Raw genomic sequence first — 18,545 nt, forward strand, 5'->3', positions numbered from 1 at the left:
GTTCTTTAAGACCGTCATCCCCCTGCTTCAGCAGTTAGACCTAAAACTTCCTACAGGCTCCGAACGGTACCCACGCTGGGTGAAGGTCCGAGTGACAGAATGGGGGATGGGGGTGCAGGGATGCAGGGGACACTCACGTGCGGTGCGGTGAGGAGTGGGGAGCTGGCAAGTGCCGAGGGGGCCCGCGCTGGGGCCCTGGCGGGGCTGTGGGTCTGCGGCAGGCCAAAGGGGTGCAGGCGCGGGCTGGGGCTCAGGCTGCCCTCTGAGTCGCTGCTGTGGCTGCTGGGAGGGGTGGGCGGTAAGTGCAGGTGGTCCACGGAGGCTGAGGGGAAAAGAACGGATTGCATCCATCAGGGAGCAACAGAGTAGGACTTGGGGCAGTTCAACATTCAACATCCCTACAGCAGAACGCAGGACAGCAGAACAAAAGAATGAGGAATCTCTGCGTGTGGATATGGAAAGGCCTCCAAGATGTATTACTATTAAGGTTAGATTTTAAGAGTGTTTCTTTCAAAAAATTTGAAAGGTTGAATTATTGGGTTCCAAGTCCGCAGTCCTTGATATGGCCTCGTGGCAGGTGCTCTTGGCTGGATTTTCAGGCTTTATTTTGGATACATTTTTGGATTGGGTTTTTCAGTTTTACTTTGGTCAATGGGGGTTTCAGTAGATGTGACATTATTGTCTGCTGGTCGCAGCCTATAGAGGAGGGGAATAAATCAAGGTGCAAAACAGCGTATAAAGTAGCCCTCCTTTTGTATGAAAAAGGAGAGAAAGAGAATACAGACCCCCATTTGCTTGTATCTGCGTAAAGAAACTCTGGAAGGTATATAAGAAACTAATAAAATTATGACATAGTGGGAGCAGGGGAAATTACAGTAGCTAGGGACAGTGCTGGCATAACCTTCCCTCTATTCATTTCATATAGTTTCCAAAGTTTGACTTGTAAACCATGTTAATGTATTAGGATCATTTTTTTTTAAATAGCAAAAGCAGGGAGCCCATGAGTGTTTGAGAAAAGCTCATTTGTTTCTGGAGGAATGTGCATGGTAGGGCCCATAGGCCAGATGCCAGGCATTCTTGATTCAGATAATACCCAATCCATCTGTGGATAGACAGGTAGGCACTGGAAGACCAATTGGGGGAGGGGTGCCTCCCACAAAGTCCTCCAGCATCTAAGCGTCCTTCGCCTCTCCTCAGGGAGACGCCCACACACTCTGCCGGGGCCTTTGAGCCTTAGCCGGTGCCAATCTTGCATCTCCAGGGCAGGAGGGATGGGTTCCCGAGGGAGGAATCCACTCTTGAGTTCAACCTGACAAACGAGCTTTGGGGGTCTCACTCTTTTTCTGACCTGCAAATCTTCACGTTGTGCTGAAATACCTTGACAGCCAGCTGCTGTTCCTGAGCCAAGGAACATGACCTTGGGTAAACCTTTCACTTCACACCCCTCCTGGGGCCCCCAGGACAACAGAGCCCTGAGTACAGCGGCTCTGAACTGGGCAAGGAGCCTGGAGGCCTCATACACACCTGGCTTTCCTCGGCCAGAGAACAGCTCGGGGCCATGGAGAGGTCTCGGTCTCCTGCCTGATGTACTGTGAATGGGAAGAGACTTTCTGACACACGGCTTCTCACCTAAGAGAAAGGGTCCCCCCATAGCTGCCTTTGGAGGTGACAAGTTGCAACCAGATGGCTCTCTCGCCCACTGAGACCCCTGAATATCCTAGGTAACCACAGGTGATATGTCTCTCTCTGCCATCCCCCGCGCCCACTCCCATTCACAGCACACTTTCTTTCTCTCTCTTTCTCTGACCCATCTCTTTTCTCTTTCTAACATACTGCTTTTCACTAGATGATTCTCCGTCCAAGAGCTCCCTGGTTTTTTAGAGTCCATGGGCACTCTTAAAGCTAAAGAATATTCTAAAACAATCCTATGCATCTCCACTGCCAACTCTTCTGCCACCACTTCCAGGCAGCTAAGGAGGGTAGGTATGTGCCTTAAACTTATGTGCTCACCTAGGAAGGAGTCCCAAGCGTGTTAACCAAGTTTTTCCCAATGCCATGACGACCTATGGCACTCTGTAGTGTCAGATGAATTAAGCAAGGAAGCCATCAGACTGGGGTGGCTCCAGTGCTCTGATGGCCCTACGTAGGCAAACCCAAAATCTAAGCCTCTAAATGCTTTGAGGTTACCAGACTGAAACCTAGGACAACCGGTCACAAACAGCCAACTTGGCTTTAAGTTATATCCAATCAATAATTTCCTTACTGTGGTCTTCCCTGGTGGTGCAGTGGTTAAGAATCCGCCTGCCAATGCAGGGGACACAGGTTTGAGCCCTGGTCCAGGAAGATCCCACATGCCGTGGAGCAACTAAGCCCGTGAGCCACAACTACTGAGCCCGCGTGCCACAACTACTGAAGCCTGCACGCCTAAACCCATGCCCTGCAACAAGAGAAGCCACTGCAGTGAGAAGCCTGCGCAGCAACGAAGAGTAGCCCCCACTCGCCGCAACTAGAGAAAAGCTTGTGCGCAGCAACAAAGACCCAACGCAGCCAAAAATAAAATAAATAAAATTAAAAATTTAATTAAAAAAATAGGGCTTCCCTGGTGGCGCAGTGGTTGAGAATCCGCCTGCTAATGCAGGGGACACGGGTTCGAGCCCTGGTCTGGGAAGATCCCACATGCCGCGGAGCAACTAGGCCCGTGAGCCACAATTACTGAGCCTGCGCGTCTGGAGCCTGTGCTCCGCAAGAAGAGAGGCCGCGATAGTGAGAGGCCCGCGCACCGTGATGAAGAGTGGCCCCCGCTTGCCGCAACTAGAGAAAGCCCTCGCACAGAAACGAAGACCCAACACAGCCAAAAATAAATAAATAAATAAATAAATAATTCCCATTTAAAAAAAAAAAAAAAAAGATCCTGTGTGCTGCAACTAAGACCTTAAATAAATAAATAATTAAAAAAAATAATAATAATAATAATTTCCTTACTTTGCTTCCACCTTTTCTTTATAAAAGTCTCCCCCCAGCTCCTGTCGGTGGAAACTTGTAACTGGTTTTTTTTTTTTTTTGTAACTGGTTTGACGCTGCAGAATGTAACTAATTTTTGCTCAAATAAGCTCTTAAAATTTTTAATTTTTTAGAGTTTATCTTTTAACAATGTTTATCTTTTAACCATGGTAAACAAACAAACAAGCAAACCAAAACCAAAACAAAACAAAACCCAGGAGCGGCCAGACCTAACAGGGGCTCCCGCTGTCTGCCGTGCTGAGCGGTTAGTCTGGAGAACTAACCAAGAATACCAGAGCTCACGTGTCCCTTTCACTAGGCACAGCCCTAATTATTCTAATACCTTTCTCCTTTCCAAGCAGAAGGTGTGCCACAAAAAATGAAAAGGGCATGGCAGGAAAAGTGAAGCAAACTCCAATCTCCTCTTACCTACTTATTAAGAGCTACTGCCCTGGCCACAGGTGCCTCGGTATCAGATTTCTAAATATCACTTGAAATGTTGCTCTTGGATTACTTACTGACAGGGCTGGGGACAACCGGCTACTTTGCCTAGAAGCCCCGTTGCATTCAAGGATATTGAATTTCCTCCTCTCTGTATATCTAGGATGAGGAAGGACGGCCATTTACTTTACCCTTGAAACGTTTCTCCTCCAGTGATCCCAGATTCTGAAGCCACTAGGGGATTCACTGGTACAGTTGTGACATTTTCTGAAGCATATTGCAACATAGATTAAAAAAGCAAGATTTATGTGATAGTTGTAACCGGTGTCACAAAAATGAAAGGAATTACTTTGGAGCAGTATATAAAGCTGAAAGGCACTAAAACGTATGTCACTCAGTGAAAAGAAATACTGTCTCAATATGGATTTTAGTCCGTCTTTCTAATTTTAAAAACAGAATCCTTTCTTTACTGATGATAAAGGGTAAATGCCAACCTTGATTAAGTTGTCACGGATCAAATCCTGAGTATGTTTCTGGTGGAATGAAGGTAGACTTTGTTTCCGTGAGCACTGCTCCTACGTAACATCTGCACATTACATCTACACCGTAGCACGGATACCCTTCCCATGACAAGTGCATATACTAATTTCCTATTTGTCAACCACACCGATGGGCTATCCTTCTAACCTTGTGCCAAAAGTATAAATAAAAAGGGAGGGGATGGCGTGTCTGAAGGCACAGAATTAAGAGCACGATCTGTGCAAAGTAACTCAATTAAAAAGGCTGAGAGGGACTTCCTTGGTGGCACAGTGGTTAAGAATCCACCTGCCAATGCAGGGGACACAGGTTCAAGCCCTGGTCCGGGAAGATCCCACATGCCACGGAGCAACTAAGCCTGTGCGCCACAACTACTGAGCCCAAGTGCCACAACTACTAAAGTCCGCGCACCTAGAGCCCGTGCTCTGCAACAAGAGAAGCCACCGCAATGAGAAGCCCACGCACCACAAAAAAGAGTAGCCCCCGCTCGCCGCAACTCCTGAAGCCCGCGTGCAGCAACGAAGACCCAACACAGCCAAAAAAAAAAAAGAAAGAAAAGAATAAAAAAATGCCGAGAGAGCTTCCTAGACTCTGTGAGACTTAGGGGTCTGCGTTCAGGATTCCTGACTATGGGCTTCATACCGGACAAGAAAAAGACTGACACAGAGAAAGAAGAAAGTGAAAGTGTGATAACCCCAAGCGTGACACTACTTAATTCTAAATGGATGGCAAGGAGCCCAGTGGGATGCAGGAACAAAGGAGGCTCCTTGCAACAACTGTCATCTGAAATCAACATTTAAAAACATTGAATTGGTCAGACAGATAAACCGTGAATTCACTTCACAGAGGCTTTAAACTAGAATTGTTGTAAGTGGGCCAGGTGCCTTTGCGGATATGTGCCTATTTGCCCCTACTGATCATCACTCCAGGACAGGGAGCTGGGTTTTATCCACAGGATGGCTTGAGGGCAGTGGTCCCCTTGTCCCCTTGTCAGCACCCAAGTCACAGCAGTCATTGAACATGCTGAAAAGTTACCCTGCCTAGGAGTAAAAGTTAAAGATTTAGCTGGAAAAACTTAGCTTTCAAAGTTTGTATTTACAATCAAGAACAGAGCTATTTCATCAAGCAAGTTCTGCCTTTGGTACCATCAACCCCAGCACTGTCTCGCACATTCCCCATCTCTTCAGACGGTGCACCCACATCTGTTAACCCAAAGGAGAGAGTGGACACACCTTCCTTAGGAGAGAAGTTGAGGAACTGATCCACTTCATGAGGCTCCAGCTTAATCTTAGGAATAACTGTCTGGCACGAGGAATCAACCTAAAGGAAGAATTTCAAACACAGTTTTTAAAAACCAATAACAAACCTGAAGAAACACCCCGGGGGAGTTATTTGTCGTCTGTGTCTTCCTCCCAGGGCAGCCCTGCTTCTCTGGGGCTGGCGAGGCCCGGCTGAGTGCAGGCTGCTTCTTGGACAGGGAGGTGTTTTAGTCCTTAACCTTTCCCTCATTGCCAAACCTGGCAGCACAGGTGACGGAACCCTCAGAATTCTAACATTAAGAACCCAGGGCTCGGGAGTTCCCTGGTGGTCCAGTGGTTAGGGCTCAGCACTTTCACTGCTGTGGCCTGGGTTCAACCCCTGGTTGGGGAACTGAGATCCCACAAGCCTCATGGCGCAGCCAAAAAAAAAAAAAAAAAAAAAAATCCAGGGCTCACTTATCAGTGCTTTCTTTCTATTGTTTTTATGGTACTATAAAGGCCTTTTATCACAAAATAGTCTGGTACGTTTTTAAGGGTCATGGCCTCCAGCAGTGTGTCCTGCGGTAGGAATTGTGTGAACCCAGCTGCATCCATTCTCTCCAGGTTCCTGATAACTGACAGCACCTAACCGTGAAACACTGAGTACGGGAAGGAGGAAAGGTCTCTGGCCCATGCATGGGGGGCAAGGCCATGACCCTGCCCTTTCTTAGTGACATGCTTGAAAATGAACTGAACTGAAATCTAATGGAGCAAGGAGACTAATACAGACTCCAGAAGCCTAGTCCGATAAACAGACTCAGGCAGCTATAGAGAAGGGAATTCTAGAGGGCAGTGCAGAGGTGCTCTGTCCACAGTCCCTCATCTTCCACACGGATGGAAGGTAAAGAGCACAGGAGTGAGTACGCAGCAGAGCCTTCGTGGCCCCACCACTGCTGTGTTACCTCTTCCTGAACAGGTGGACCACTCTACCTCGCTCAGAGGAGATCTGACTTAAAGACTGTCAGTGGAGTCATTGTTTATAACCTGTGACTTTGAACTTAAGGAAAGTTAGGACTGCATTCCAGTATCTGGAAGAAGATGTACAAGTATGACTCTGGTCCATCACCAGACACTGAAATACCCAAAGAGAAGGTGGGGTAAAACTGAATTCTACTTGCTGTAGGTGTGGAGCTGAGCAAGGAAGAAATTCCCGATTTCTTATGTTTTCCACGGGGAATACATTAGGAATTGGTAGGTGGGGAGATCCCTGAATTAAGTCAGGGCAACTGAGCATTACACTAGGAAAGTAAAGTATTACACAGGCACTAGCATTCCCTATTGCCACGGCACAGAAAGCCATGGATCACATCATCATCATTACCACTCCCTTTCCACTGGCTTAAAGATCAGTTCCAGGAGAATTTTTTTTCCCCATGGATATCTATGTATTTTTTAAATTTTGTAATAGCAATCATAGAAAAAATGAAATGAGACTTGCTACCAATTTTTCTGGAAATGCCTTTAAAGGAAGTGATATAAGCAATGCTGACACCAAATCAACATATCCTAGATATATACATAAATACATTTTTACATACATACATACATATGTAGTTATGTATCTTTAAACATATACAACCACTAGCTCCAAAAGGATTAAATGCCTTATTGGAGAATAAGGATCCGTATCTTTTGATCCAATCTGTTTGTATGGAGGAAAAATGAGTATACCCCAGCATTCATTTCCAGAGGGGGTTCCTCCTTCTCAAAAGGGGTGGAGATGGCAGTGATGGTCAGAGTGACAGACGGAACTAGTCCTGAGGGCGGCTCGTCCGTGATTGGCTCTGTCTTGATGGTTGTTGATGGAAAGTCTGTAGACAGGTACCATTTCTCACTCTCCACTTCATCTGTGGGAAAAAGACAAGCACACATGTGAATCTGTTCAGGGCATCAGGTATAAGTAAAACAAAGGGCACTGACCTTTCTCCTCAAAAAAAAAGCTCCAACAAAGAATTATTGTGAGTAGAATAAAAGGAAATAAAATGAGGATGTGAGAGAGGAGATAAATGGATGAAGACATGAATGGCAAAGTGAGAATCTATACTTGCATTTGCTTGAGCGTAAGGATGCCTAAAGCAACTCGGGAAGGATACATATAAAAGAAAGAAACTAGGCTCTCTGGGCAGAGCAGGAAGGAGACTAGGTGGGTGGGGAATAGGGTAGGAGAGAGAATTTCAATGTGTCGTGTTTTATACTTTTTGGTTTTCAAACCAATTAATATATTATCTAGAAAGAAAGAAAGAAAAGAAAAAGAAAGCAAGAAATGCATTTAAAAATAAGAAAGAAAGATATACATTTAAAAATAAGAAGGAAAGAAGCGAATGGTTGTCAACCAGGGTCTCAGGAGACAGGACTGGAGACAGGTCTCTGTCCTTCTCCCCAGTGGATGGTTATTTGTTTTCTTTTTCTTTTTTTCTCACTCCCCATCATTGGTCCTAGTCTGCTTCTCTACAACGCCGCTTATGCCTTACACCTGACCTAGACTTCCAGAATTTTACTTAGCCCTCTAGGAAACTTCAGAGTTTGTAACAGACATCTGCCCCTTGCTGAAATGGATGAAATGCTCATCCAGAGGAAAGGGCGGCATCTTGCCAAGTCTGGTCTCGGCTTGCCTCTGGCTTTCGTGACGATCACAGGCCTGGGGATCACAACAAAGCAACAGCACCGAACAGACAGAAGCACCTCTATCACTCAATGACATTCTCCTGGGAGCCTGCATGGTACCTTGCATTTCTTACCAAGTTACATCAGAGCAGGTACCTCAGCATAGCCCTGGGAAAGGAGGGAGGAGGGCAGGAAAGGGAACAACAGCAAAAAGGCTGCAAAGAGGTGCAGAACAAGAGAAAACAAGTCAGAGATTCCCAAAGTCAGCATTCCTCACCTGTTACCAGTTTTACTAAAACGAGACTAAAATAAAGCAAAGATATGCTCCCTTGCTTTATGAAAACGTTTAAACACACACACACACACACAAACACACACCAGGTGCTTCGTGAGCTATTACTGTCCAGGGGAGCAAAGTCATTCACATTATGAATTATTTTACACTCAAGAATTGGGCTCAACTTTTCTTATGAAAAGGTACATGAACATCATTCAGAACTGTCAAGAGGGCAGTGGAAGAGTGGGCACGGAAGCTAAAAACTAAAGTTCGCAGTTATTAAGGTTGTACTTCATAAGCAACTTCCTTCAAACACAGGGAAAGGTTAGATTCACATGCACCATGGAAAATAATTTTCCTCCAAATCCAATTTATAATTGACTCAATTAATTATTCCAGCCCCAATTTATTTCCTGAGGTAAAATAAAGACGGGCAAGACTTAGGTTGGTTGAAGGTGTTTGCTTTTAGAGCTGGTGCTATGCAGCTGCGGAGTGCTGTGGGGTGATGGAGGATTTCCATCATTCCCGGGGTGTGCGCCACATCCTGGCCGAGCGGGAGGGGCAGGTAACAAAGGTCCTTTTGAAAGCAGCCAGAGGATGGAGACCACACTGCAGGTGATGCAGAACCCTGCTGGGCAGATGGGCCCCCCAGCTCAGCTTGGGGAAGCAACTGGATGAGGAGCCGAACGAAGTATCTAATGCCACTCCCAGAATGAGCTTAGGAATGAGAAGTCTCTGTCACCTGTAAGGAAGACACGCTTAGGACAGATGTGGGGAGGGGCTGGAGAGACAGAGAGAGCACAGATCACATTTGCTCCACTCAGCAATGATGTGTTCATACCTCTGCCTTGTCAACACTTACAGCCTGTCCACATTGAGCAATATTTACCCCTAGCAGAGACTGGAAGAGAGATAGCAAGATGAAATATAGTCTCAGTAGATATTAAAATTAACAGTTAAGGAGGCATCCCTGACAAAAAGGTCATATGCAATTACCAGGAAATGGTGAGATAAGGCCAGATCCCATGGCTGTGTGGTTACAATTACTGTGATGAAACATAATTCACAAGGCACAAAAGGTAAAAATAAATACAAAAAGCAAATACAAAATTACAAGCAAAATAGAGACAGGTAATGAAATTAGTTCTTCCAATCCAGCTAAGCCATTCTCAAAACACACACATTCATAAAATAGGTCAAGATAGTTTATATTCTTAATGCTCAGTGTCCTACACCCCTATTTTAAAATTTTTTATATAATCTTTGCTGTATCAGAGATGGAGGCCGAAGGACAAATAATGATACGTGAACTATGAAACAAAACTTCCCCTGAACTCTTCCAAGAGAAAAGCCCAAGGAAGCTGCCTCTCCTCCCCTGAGCCTTTTGGGGACAAACAACTGGTGTTGCCTTCATGCTTCCATTTCAGTACAGCAATTTATTGCTCTACCTCGAAAGATATTTTTTGAATTAGAAAGAAGTTTAAGGCCATCAGCCTCAGATATGTCTTTTTATAGATGAGGAAACTAACATGCTGGTCTAAATCACACAGCAAATATGTGGCAGGACCCAAATCTCCCGATCCATTAAAGAAACAACTAAACGTGTAGATAAAGATGTGTGCACAGGGACTTCCCTGGTGGTCCAGTGGTAAAGAATCTGCCTTACAATGCAGGGGAGGTGGGTTCGACCCCTGGTCAGGGAACTAAGATCCCACGTGCCGCAAGGCAACTAAGCCAGCGTGCCACAACTACTTAGCTCCCATGCCTCGACTAGAGAGCCTGTATGCCACAAACTACAGAGCCCACACACTCGGGAACCTGCGCACCACAACTACAGAGCCCACGCGCCCTGGAGCCTGCGTGCCAGAGCTAGAGAGAAGCCCTGCGCCACAGCGAAGAGCCTGTGTGCTGCAACTAAGACCCAATGCGGCCAAAAATAAAATAAAATAAATAATTAATTTTTAAAAAAAAGATGTGTGCACAAATACGCTCACTGCAGCATTATTTATAATCACAAAACACTGAAAGTAACCAAAAGAGTAAAAAGGAAGGGCAAAGTGAATGAATTAGGGTACAGCCATACAATGGAAATATTATGCAGCCAGTAATGTTACATGTTTAAACCCTTTTTAATAACAAGGCAAAGAGTTATGATAGAATATTAAGGAAAAAACCTGAATATAAATTTATGTACTATTAATGAAGAAAGTGATAGGGAAAAAAGACTGAAAGGAAATATGTCAAAATAGTAAAAATACCTCTGGAGAATAATTCAGAACATGAGTGACTTTTTTTTTCTCTAGTTTCATACTATTTCTAAATTTCCTATTCTGGGAATATATTGTCCCTGGATGATCACACGTGGACATGGCCTTCTTCTGCCTGCTCTGCTTTATATTTTATGATGCTAATTATTAGATAGAAGAAGCCTTAGTGAGTCAAGCGGCCCATTTAGAGTCCCTTGACTTAATACGAGTCAATGAGTACCTTAATATATGTTATAAATTGCATAACTGGCTCCAGTTCTTCATTTGTCCCTCTATCCCTGTCCTTTGCCATGTAATTTTGCAGTTCCCTCCCACTGAGGACTAATCCCTACCCTGGGATTGGCCACATGACTAGCTTTGGCCAAAAGGATGTTAGCTTTGTAACACAAGTAAAGTCTTGAAATGCACTTGTACAGCTGAACTTACACACTTGTACCTTTGCCATCACACTTGTGAGAAGGATGTGCCAGGACAATCTACTGATCCCAGAAGGAGGACAGACACGTAAATCAGAGTTGCTCCCAGATGAGCCTGGCCAAGATCAGCTAACTCTCAGCCTTAGACATGTGAGTGAATCTAGCTGAAATCAGCAAAATCACCCAGCTGCCCCTGACACTCCACGCCTAAATCAGCCAACCTCCAGCCAAGGCACAGACATGTGAGCTCTAATAACAAATGATTGTTGTCAAAGCTAATGAGTTTAGTGGTGATTTGTTATGCAGGAATACAGCTGGCTGATACAATACAGCTGCATGTATATACAAGAAATTAAATCCATTACATCAGAACCTATGGCAACAAATAGGTATACCTTATTCCCATAATAATTCCTCTAAACCACCAACTGTGAACCATATCAATAAATATTTGTAGATTGACTGATTCGATCTACCAATTATATAATAAAATAAATGATTTCAGTTGAAGAAAGTTAGCCAGTAAGAAGTTTGGTGAGAACATTCCAGTGGCGGTTGAAATTAGAGAAAAAAGCTTTCATTCTGAACTACTAGGTATTGGCTTGTACTCTGTCCCTCAGTGGAAATAAAGATCAAATTAGAGAAAACAAAATGACAAATGTAACCTATGAGGTAGGGGAGAAACAAAGGATAAAGGGAAAGGGAATCAGCAGAATATGTAATACAATTTTTCTACGTGACCTTATTTTTGTAGTTTTATTTCATTGGCAAAAGATCAGCAGAGCACCATGGCTTAGAACTTAGATGGTTGAGTTATTGACAAAACTATAAAAACAAGACTCAGTATACACTCTATCTACTGTCCAATTTCTAATACTTGAAGCTCAGATAGTGACTGAAAAATTTGTTTTCGTAAATTGTGTCTTTATGCCTTTTAAGTTTCATTTCAGAAGGAAAACATCACCCAATAAGGTCAGTAGTGCACTGTGGGGAGTAAGAAGCACAACCAACGTATCATCTGATTTTATTTAAACAGCTTCCTGGGCTTCCCTGGTGGCGCAGTGGTTAAGAGTCCGCCTGCCAATGCAGGGAACATGGGTTGGAGCCCTGGTCCGGGAGGATCCCACATGCCACGGAGCAACTAGGCCCATGCGCCACAGCTACTGAGCCTGCGCTCTAGAGCCCGCGAGCTACAACTGCTGAGCCCACGTGCCACAACTACTGAAGCCCGCGCACATAGAGCCCGTGCTCCGCAGCAGAAGAGGCCACCGCAACGAGAAGCCCGTGCACCGCAACAAAGAGTAGCCCCGGCTCGCCGCAACTAGAGAAAGCCCGCGTGCAGCAACGAATACCCAATGCAGCCAAAAGTAAATAAATAAAATAACTTTATAAAAAAATAAAAAATGAAATAAAATAAACAGCTTCCCATCAAAGGTCAAACTCGACTGGCAAATTTCCTCAGCATTACCACTTAGCTGTCAGCAAGAAAATAAAAACAAGCCACTGTCTCGTGGCAATGAGTCCTTCATATCCAAGGATGAAATGGAGCAGCTATGAGCAATGGGGCTAGATGCTGAGATTACCAAGATAGCAGCTAAAAACCCCACAAACCAAAGCCAACATAGAGGCAACACCAAAATGCAGGTCCTCAATCATTTCCATATGTGCTGCATAAATAATGACACTGAATAGATACTGATTCCTGGGAAGGGGAAAAAAGAGATTAAACTCTAAATTGGGAGTAGGTAGTATCTTTATAAACATGTCTTATATATGCGTGTGTGTTTTGTATATATATACACATACACACATATACATATGTATATATGGTGTCTCTGTGTACTTTTAAAAAGAGAAATCACATAGGACAAATACCACTTATATGATATACACATATATGTACCCATTAGCTATTTATATAATATGTCTAAAGTAAAAAGGAAATTTTTGTAAATTAAAGAAGTATGCCTCATCTAAATCCTTCAGCATTTGATAACTGTGTTTGCCCTTTGAAAAATTTCAAAGGAGTTGGCGAATCTTGGCCGATTTTTGATGTAAACATCTCTTAAAGGAAAATGCTAAGGCTGGGTTCTGGAGGCTGCGAGAGGGGCAGGAATGCAGTTGAATATGTCAGAATCATATTAAGCTGTAGCCGACTGCATGTTCAGACGGAAGGTAGGCGCCTGCCCGCCCAGGGTCCCCTCCCTCAGTGCCTGGACCCTGAAATCACCTCCAGTGTTGAGCGGCATGAAGAAGTGTTGAAAACAGTAAAAATAGCAAACACTGAACTGTGAGTGTTTACTATGTGCTAAGCATTATTCCAAGTGCTTTAGATATATATTAATTAATTTAATCCTAAGAGTGACCCTGGAAGGCATGTACTATGATTACCCTCATTTTATAGACAAGGACACTAAGAGATTAACTCCCTCACCCTACGTTACCCAGCTGGTATACGGCCAACCTGGGATCCACACGCAGGCAAACCAGACCCACAGCCCTGCTCCTGGCCCCTCTAGCATACTGCTTTGCAAGAGATCAATGATGAAACAGATCTCTAGGCAAAAGTGAGTATTCTTCAAGTAATGTTATTTTGAGCCCATAATTAGCCACTACAAAAGGTACAATATTGGTTCTTTCTATATTTCTCACCTTTGTTTATATGGACTCCTAATCCAATGTACCTGAGGTTAAGAATTCCAGTTTAACACCAGCAAATAATAGCTAAAATGTTCTGAGAGCTCACTGTGTGCCAGGCACCGTTCTAAATGTCTTCACGTATTTACACAGGTTTCTGTGATTGATGCGATTTCTCTCGGACACCTCCCTCACTCCATGCTTTCTGTGCTTGTGCTTACAGAACCTCTTTCCCTTACTCTGGTGTTCATATTGTGGCCAGTTGATAAACTATGTATTTAATTATGTGGTAATTTACATAGGGCAATAATAACAAGAGCTAATATGTATTTAGTGTTTACTAATTGCCAGGCACCGTTATAAATGCTTAATACATACTAACTCATTTACTCCCCCCAACAACACACAAGGTTAAGTATTATTACTATTATTCCCATTTTAAAGATCAGGAAAGAAACACAAGAGTTGAGCCACTTGCCCAAGATCACACCATTAGTAAGTGGCAGAGCCCAGATTCCAATTCAGGCAAATTGATTCCAGAGATGAATCGCTATACTCCATCCGTGTTCTGCACTGGGCATCTCAGGTCTTCCCATAGGATACTGTGTTTAAAGTATTCATTGAATAAATATCTGTGGAGCAAATGACTGATTTCAAAAGATTTACTTAGTATATACACACAGAAAACCCTTGTGTGTACATTTCTTTTCCTTCATGAGAATTAATGACTTTTACTCATGAATAGAGTAAGTTTAATGCTAGATAGCTGGACATATTGCTTTCTTATACCATTCTAGCATTGCAATGGCCAAGCAAACGAAGAAGTCATTATTTCACTTCTAAAAGGGGGGAAAGCATCATTATTTTCTTAACCTGTTAGAAGAAGAAAATAAAAGGTAATCTCAAAAGTATGATGAATAGCAAAAAAGCATGCACCACTAGCCCAGGCTCCGGACTCGGAAAGGAAGGCTGTTCCCCTGCTTGTCCACCCCAAGCACATCAGGTTCTTTCTGTAGTGCATCCATGTCAGGGGACCCAGCTACTCTCTGTAGGTAGATGACAGACACATCTGCCTTTTTTTTACCCTAGAATCTACCCCTCTAAGACAGCTCAGACCCATGTTCTTGTCAGCTCAGACCCACGCTCTTGTCAGCTCAGACCCACAGCTCTAATCAAATGTGATGAAGATACAGCTATTTATCATCTCTCTGTGACTTTCTTTCCCAGGTCCCACGGCCTTGGAACATTTCAACATCAAGAGGTCTTCCCACTGCAAACAGGAAACCTAAGTCACCCATGACTCATCTCTACCCTTTATTCAGCACACCGGATGGTATGCTAATCCTGCTCTGGGTTTCAGCTAATCCTTTCAAAATCCAGTTTTCCTTTGCCATGGATGGTACACGCCTTTCCATTTCTCCCTGCATTGCTATATCCATGCACACCTTCCCTGCTCTGGCATCATCAGCCACGAGACATCATTTTCTTCATTTAATCTCCAAGAAAAACACCATCCCACTTTCCAAAGGCCTTGTTTCCCATCAAATGCTGAGTCTCCGCCTTCCATCAGGCTACCTCATACCAGCGGCATCTGTTCATGTTTAGCTCACAGACTATTGTTTTCATTCCCACCTATGAAAACAGCTCCTTAAACTTAGGATATCCACACTAAGCCAGTGTACCCAGCCATCACTTGCCCTACTCACTCTAGAAGTCTAACCAGGCTAACCTGAAGGAAGATGATTATTATTTATGTGCTGGCCCCACCCTCTCTAGACCTGGAAGAGCCACAATTACAGTCCTTTAATCCACCCAAAATAAAGTTACCTTGACTTGTGCATGGTGCCAGTAGATCACTTCTGTATTAGTATATTTTACACTGAGTCTGTTGATATTCTATATATTTCCAACTTGGTTCTTATATTATCTTGGAGGATAGGGGCCATGTCTAGTTCTCTCTGAACAGCCTTCATCCAGCACTACTAAGTTTCTTCTTTAGGAAGAAGACTGAAATTAACTAACAAAGCAAATGAATACCTAGCATCCCAATTTAATTACAAAGGAACATGACCAAACTAGAGTAACTCATGAAGATACCCTCCAGGTGGTGAGGTGCAAGACTTGGTCATTCACATATAAGCTTTTTATTCTTCAATCTACTTGGAAGCTTCTGCTTATCTCTTTATAACCTCTTTACTTTTTTTTTTTTTAAAGAACAGAAAACCCTGCTTAGCAGCCTTAATCATGGGCAGAAATGAATGAGCTGAATGTAGGATGTCTTTCTGGTGGTTCTGAAGGTCGAGCCCACATTCCTAGGACTGGCTCCTGTGGTTGCCAAACGATGTGAAGTTCTTTAACTCAAGTGTTTCAGAGAAGTCTACAGTCAAATTCAGCCCTGAAGACAGATGACTCCTGTGTAATCTTAGACTAGTGTTTCTCAACCTTCTTTTGGTCACAGACTCTTTTGAGGATCTAAAAAAAGTTATAAATGTTCTCAGCAGAAAAACTGACAAACGTTGACAGCCCAAAATTTTGCATATAATTTTAGGGGTCTACAGTCCATCTGAAGAACATGATACACTAACAGGATAAGAACACCTACATTTGCCCAATATAGTTGGCCTGGGGTTCAAGGAGGGAGGAAGAGGGAAAAGAAAGAGTGAGCAAAGAAAGAACAAGGAAGGAAGGAAGAAGGGAAAGAAAGAAGGATGATGGTGGGAATCAGAAAGAGAGAGGGGAAAAGGGAGTAAGAGGGAGGAAAAAAAAGAGAGAAATCCAATAAACTGAGAGAGCATCTATACTCGAACTGTTTAGCATATCACTTTGTTTCAGGCTTAGAAGTAATTACAGAAGAATTGTTTAATCTCAGTAAAACTGGACAAGAAGATTGGAATCATTGGCTTTCCGAGATATAATGAAATACTATCCATCACTAGAAACAAGAATTCTTAGTTTTGCTTAAGCTGTTTAGACAATGCAAAAGATGAAGAATATTAAATTTAATGCAAACAGCAATTTTTAAATGCTGCCTATTTATGCGTTGCCTAAAGAACTATCATCCTCCTCGATCAGGAAGGCAATCTGCTTAAGAGAGCACTGACTCCAGAGGGATCTTTGTGAATTAATCCTCCCTTAAGGCGGATGCAAATTGGGGTTCAAATGAATCAAATAATTCTGTTCCCAAACATTTGTATATCCACAGAAAAACAATTGAAGCCAGGAACTCGAGAAAGCTTTCCTGGGCAAGTTCCTCATCCATTCATGCACACTGCCTACCTTTGATTTCACACATCCCAAATGGTTCCTATCCATGTTCATTACCCCCTACTTATAAAAGTGCTTTTGCTGGGACTTCGCTGGTGGTGCAGTGGTTAAGAGTCCATGCTTCCACTGCAGTGGGCACGGGTTCGATCCCTGGTTGGGGAACTAAGATCCTGCATGCTGTGTGGCTAGAAAAAAAAGCTGGCATAGAAAGCTTTTACTCAGAGAGAAACTGGTACTTAACAAAGATGAACTGTGGATCAGAAACTCTTTTCAAAATATATCTGACCCACTGTACCTATTCTCAGCAAATTACCAGCATGGCCTATTGCAGTGTTGACTTAAAAAGTTGCACAACCTAAAAGTTGAGAATCATGTTTTATTCCGCAGACTTTCTGAGGACTTAAGCCTGGAAAAGAGCCTCTCCGAGAGCTCTGAGGGACTGCCCCGAAGAGGTGAGGGAGGAGCCGGGATACACAGGACTTTTTGCAACAAAAACCAGGTAGTCGGAACATCAAAAGATTACTGTTTATTAAAGAAAACCGGACACCTCAAGGAAATGAATTTAGCAGTTTTCTCTGTATGGGAAGATGCAAGAGTCTGGGCTCATTGAAATCATTCCTTTGATATGCACCAGAACCATCTAGCAGGGCCAGGATCCTGCTTTTTTCCATACTGAATCCCCTCGGGGTGCACAGTCTGGCTGATGGCTTGATGACCACAACATCTTTTGTTTATTGATACAATACAGCAAGCGACACATTCTTTGTACACAGCAGTATAGCACCTCTAAACAGAAGGAGGGGCCAGATGGGGGGAACTGAACGGTGTGTGCTTTGGTCTAATGATAAGAAAGCTTCCTGGAAAAGACTGACTGATCATTTCTCCCCACACTAAGCTATCAGTATAGGTGGCACCCATGAGTTCCTTTATGCTGCATTTATACTGATTAGCATTAAAAAGCAAAGAAATAGTGTTATCAGGAAGAGAAAGGGACCCTCAACTTTTGGAAACCTGCTTATTTGCAATCATTTTAGTCGGGGTCTTGGTTTAGAAGAATCAGTGTTCTAGCCCTCTGCCCACTATGTGCTTCCCTCCAACCATCACCACTGTTTCAACTCTTCTCAACGCTTTAGGGTCCAAACGAAATTCTGCCTTGTTCATGCAATTCTTCCTGTGATCTTCACTGGGTGTACGCTCTGTCTTCTGAACTTCTAGTTTCTTTTCCTCTTGGGACACTGCTCATATTCAGTCTGATCAAGTATTGGGGTACAAGGCATTTTCCCTAGAGTCTGGGTGTAAGTTTTACCATCGTTGTCTCACAAGTATCTACGACAGTGCTTGACACACAGTAGGTGTTCAACAAACACGGAATTGAAGGGGAAAGTTGCCCAGATTGTTTAGGCCAGCTCTAATCTGCATAGTCTAGAAACAAGGCTGCTGAACGGCTGACTAGCTCCACAGATGATAACTAAATACAATATAGGTATTGCTATATTGTTATCACGCTCCTGACACAGGGCCTCTGCACTTGCCGTTTCCTCTGCCTAGAAGCCTCTTAGACATACACCTAGTTCTTTCCTTCATCTGCTGATCTTTGCTCAAATACTACCTTCAAAGAAAGGCCTTCCCTGTCTATCCTATTTAAAATCTCAACTCCCCCACTGCTATGGTTTGAATGTTTGTGTCCTCCCAAGTTCATATGCTGAAATCCTAATGCCCAAAGTGATGGTAATAGGAGGTGGGGCCTTGGGGAGGTGATTAGGTCATGAGGGTGAAGCCCTCTGTAATGAAATTAGTGCCCTTA

At 43.5% G+C, this 18,545-nt stretch overlaps 1 protein-coding gene across 1 annotated transcript in view; it reads right to left on the minus strand.

The window, feature by feature from the left end:
- Window positions 1–18,545, minus strand: part of CREB3L2 (cAMP responsive element binding protein 3 like 2) — a 126,630-nt gene that overhangs the window by 28,748 nt on the left and 79,337 nt on the right. The window contains exons 3-5 of the mRNA XM_082473039.1: window positions 6,948–7,123; window positions 5,211–5,298; window positions 138–322 (exon numbers count right to left, since the gene is read on the minus strand). Coding sequence (XP_082329165.1) covers window positions 138–322; window positions 5,211–5,298; window positions 6,948–7,123 — 449 coding nt within the window. The remainder of the gene's footprint in view (window positions 1–137; window positions 323–5,210; window positions 5,299–6,947; window positions 7,124–18,545) is intronic.

Source organism: Balaenoptera physalus (assembly GCF_965194825.1).
Source record: "Balaenoptera physalus genome assembly, chromosome: 8".
In the NCBI taxonomy this organism is placed as follows: Eukaryota; Metazoa; Chordata; class Mammalia; order Artiodactyla; family Balaenopteridae; genus Balaenoptera; species Balaenoptera physalus.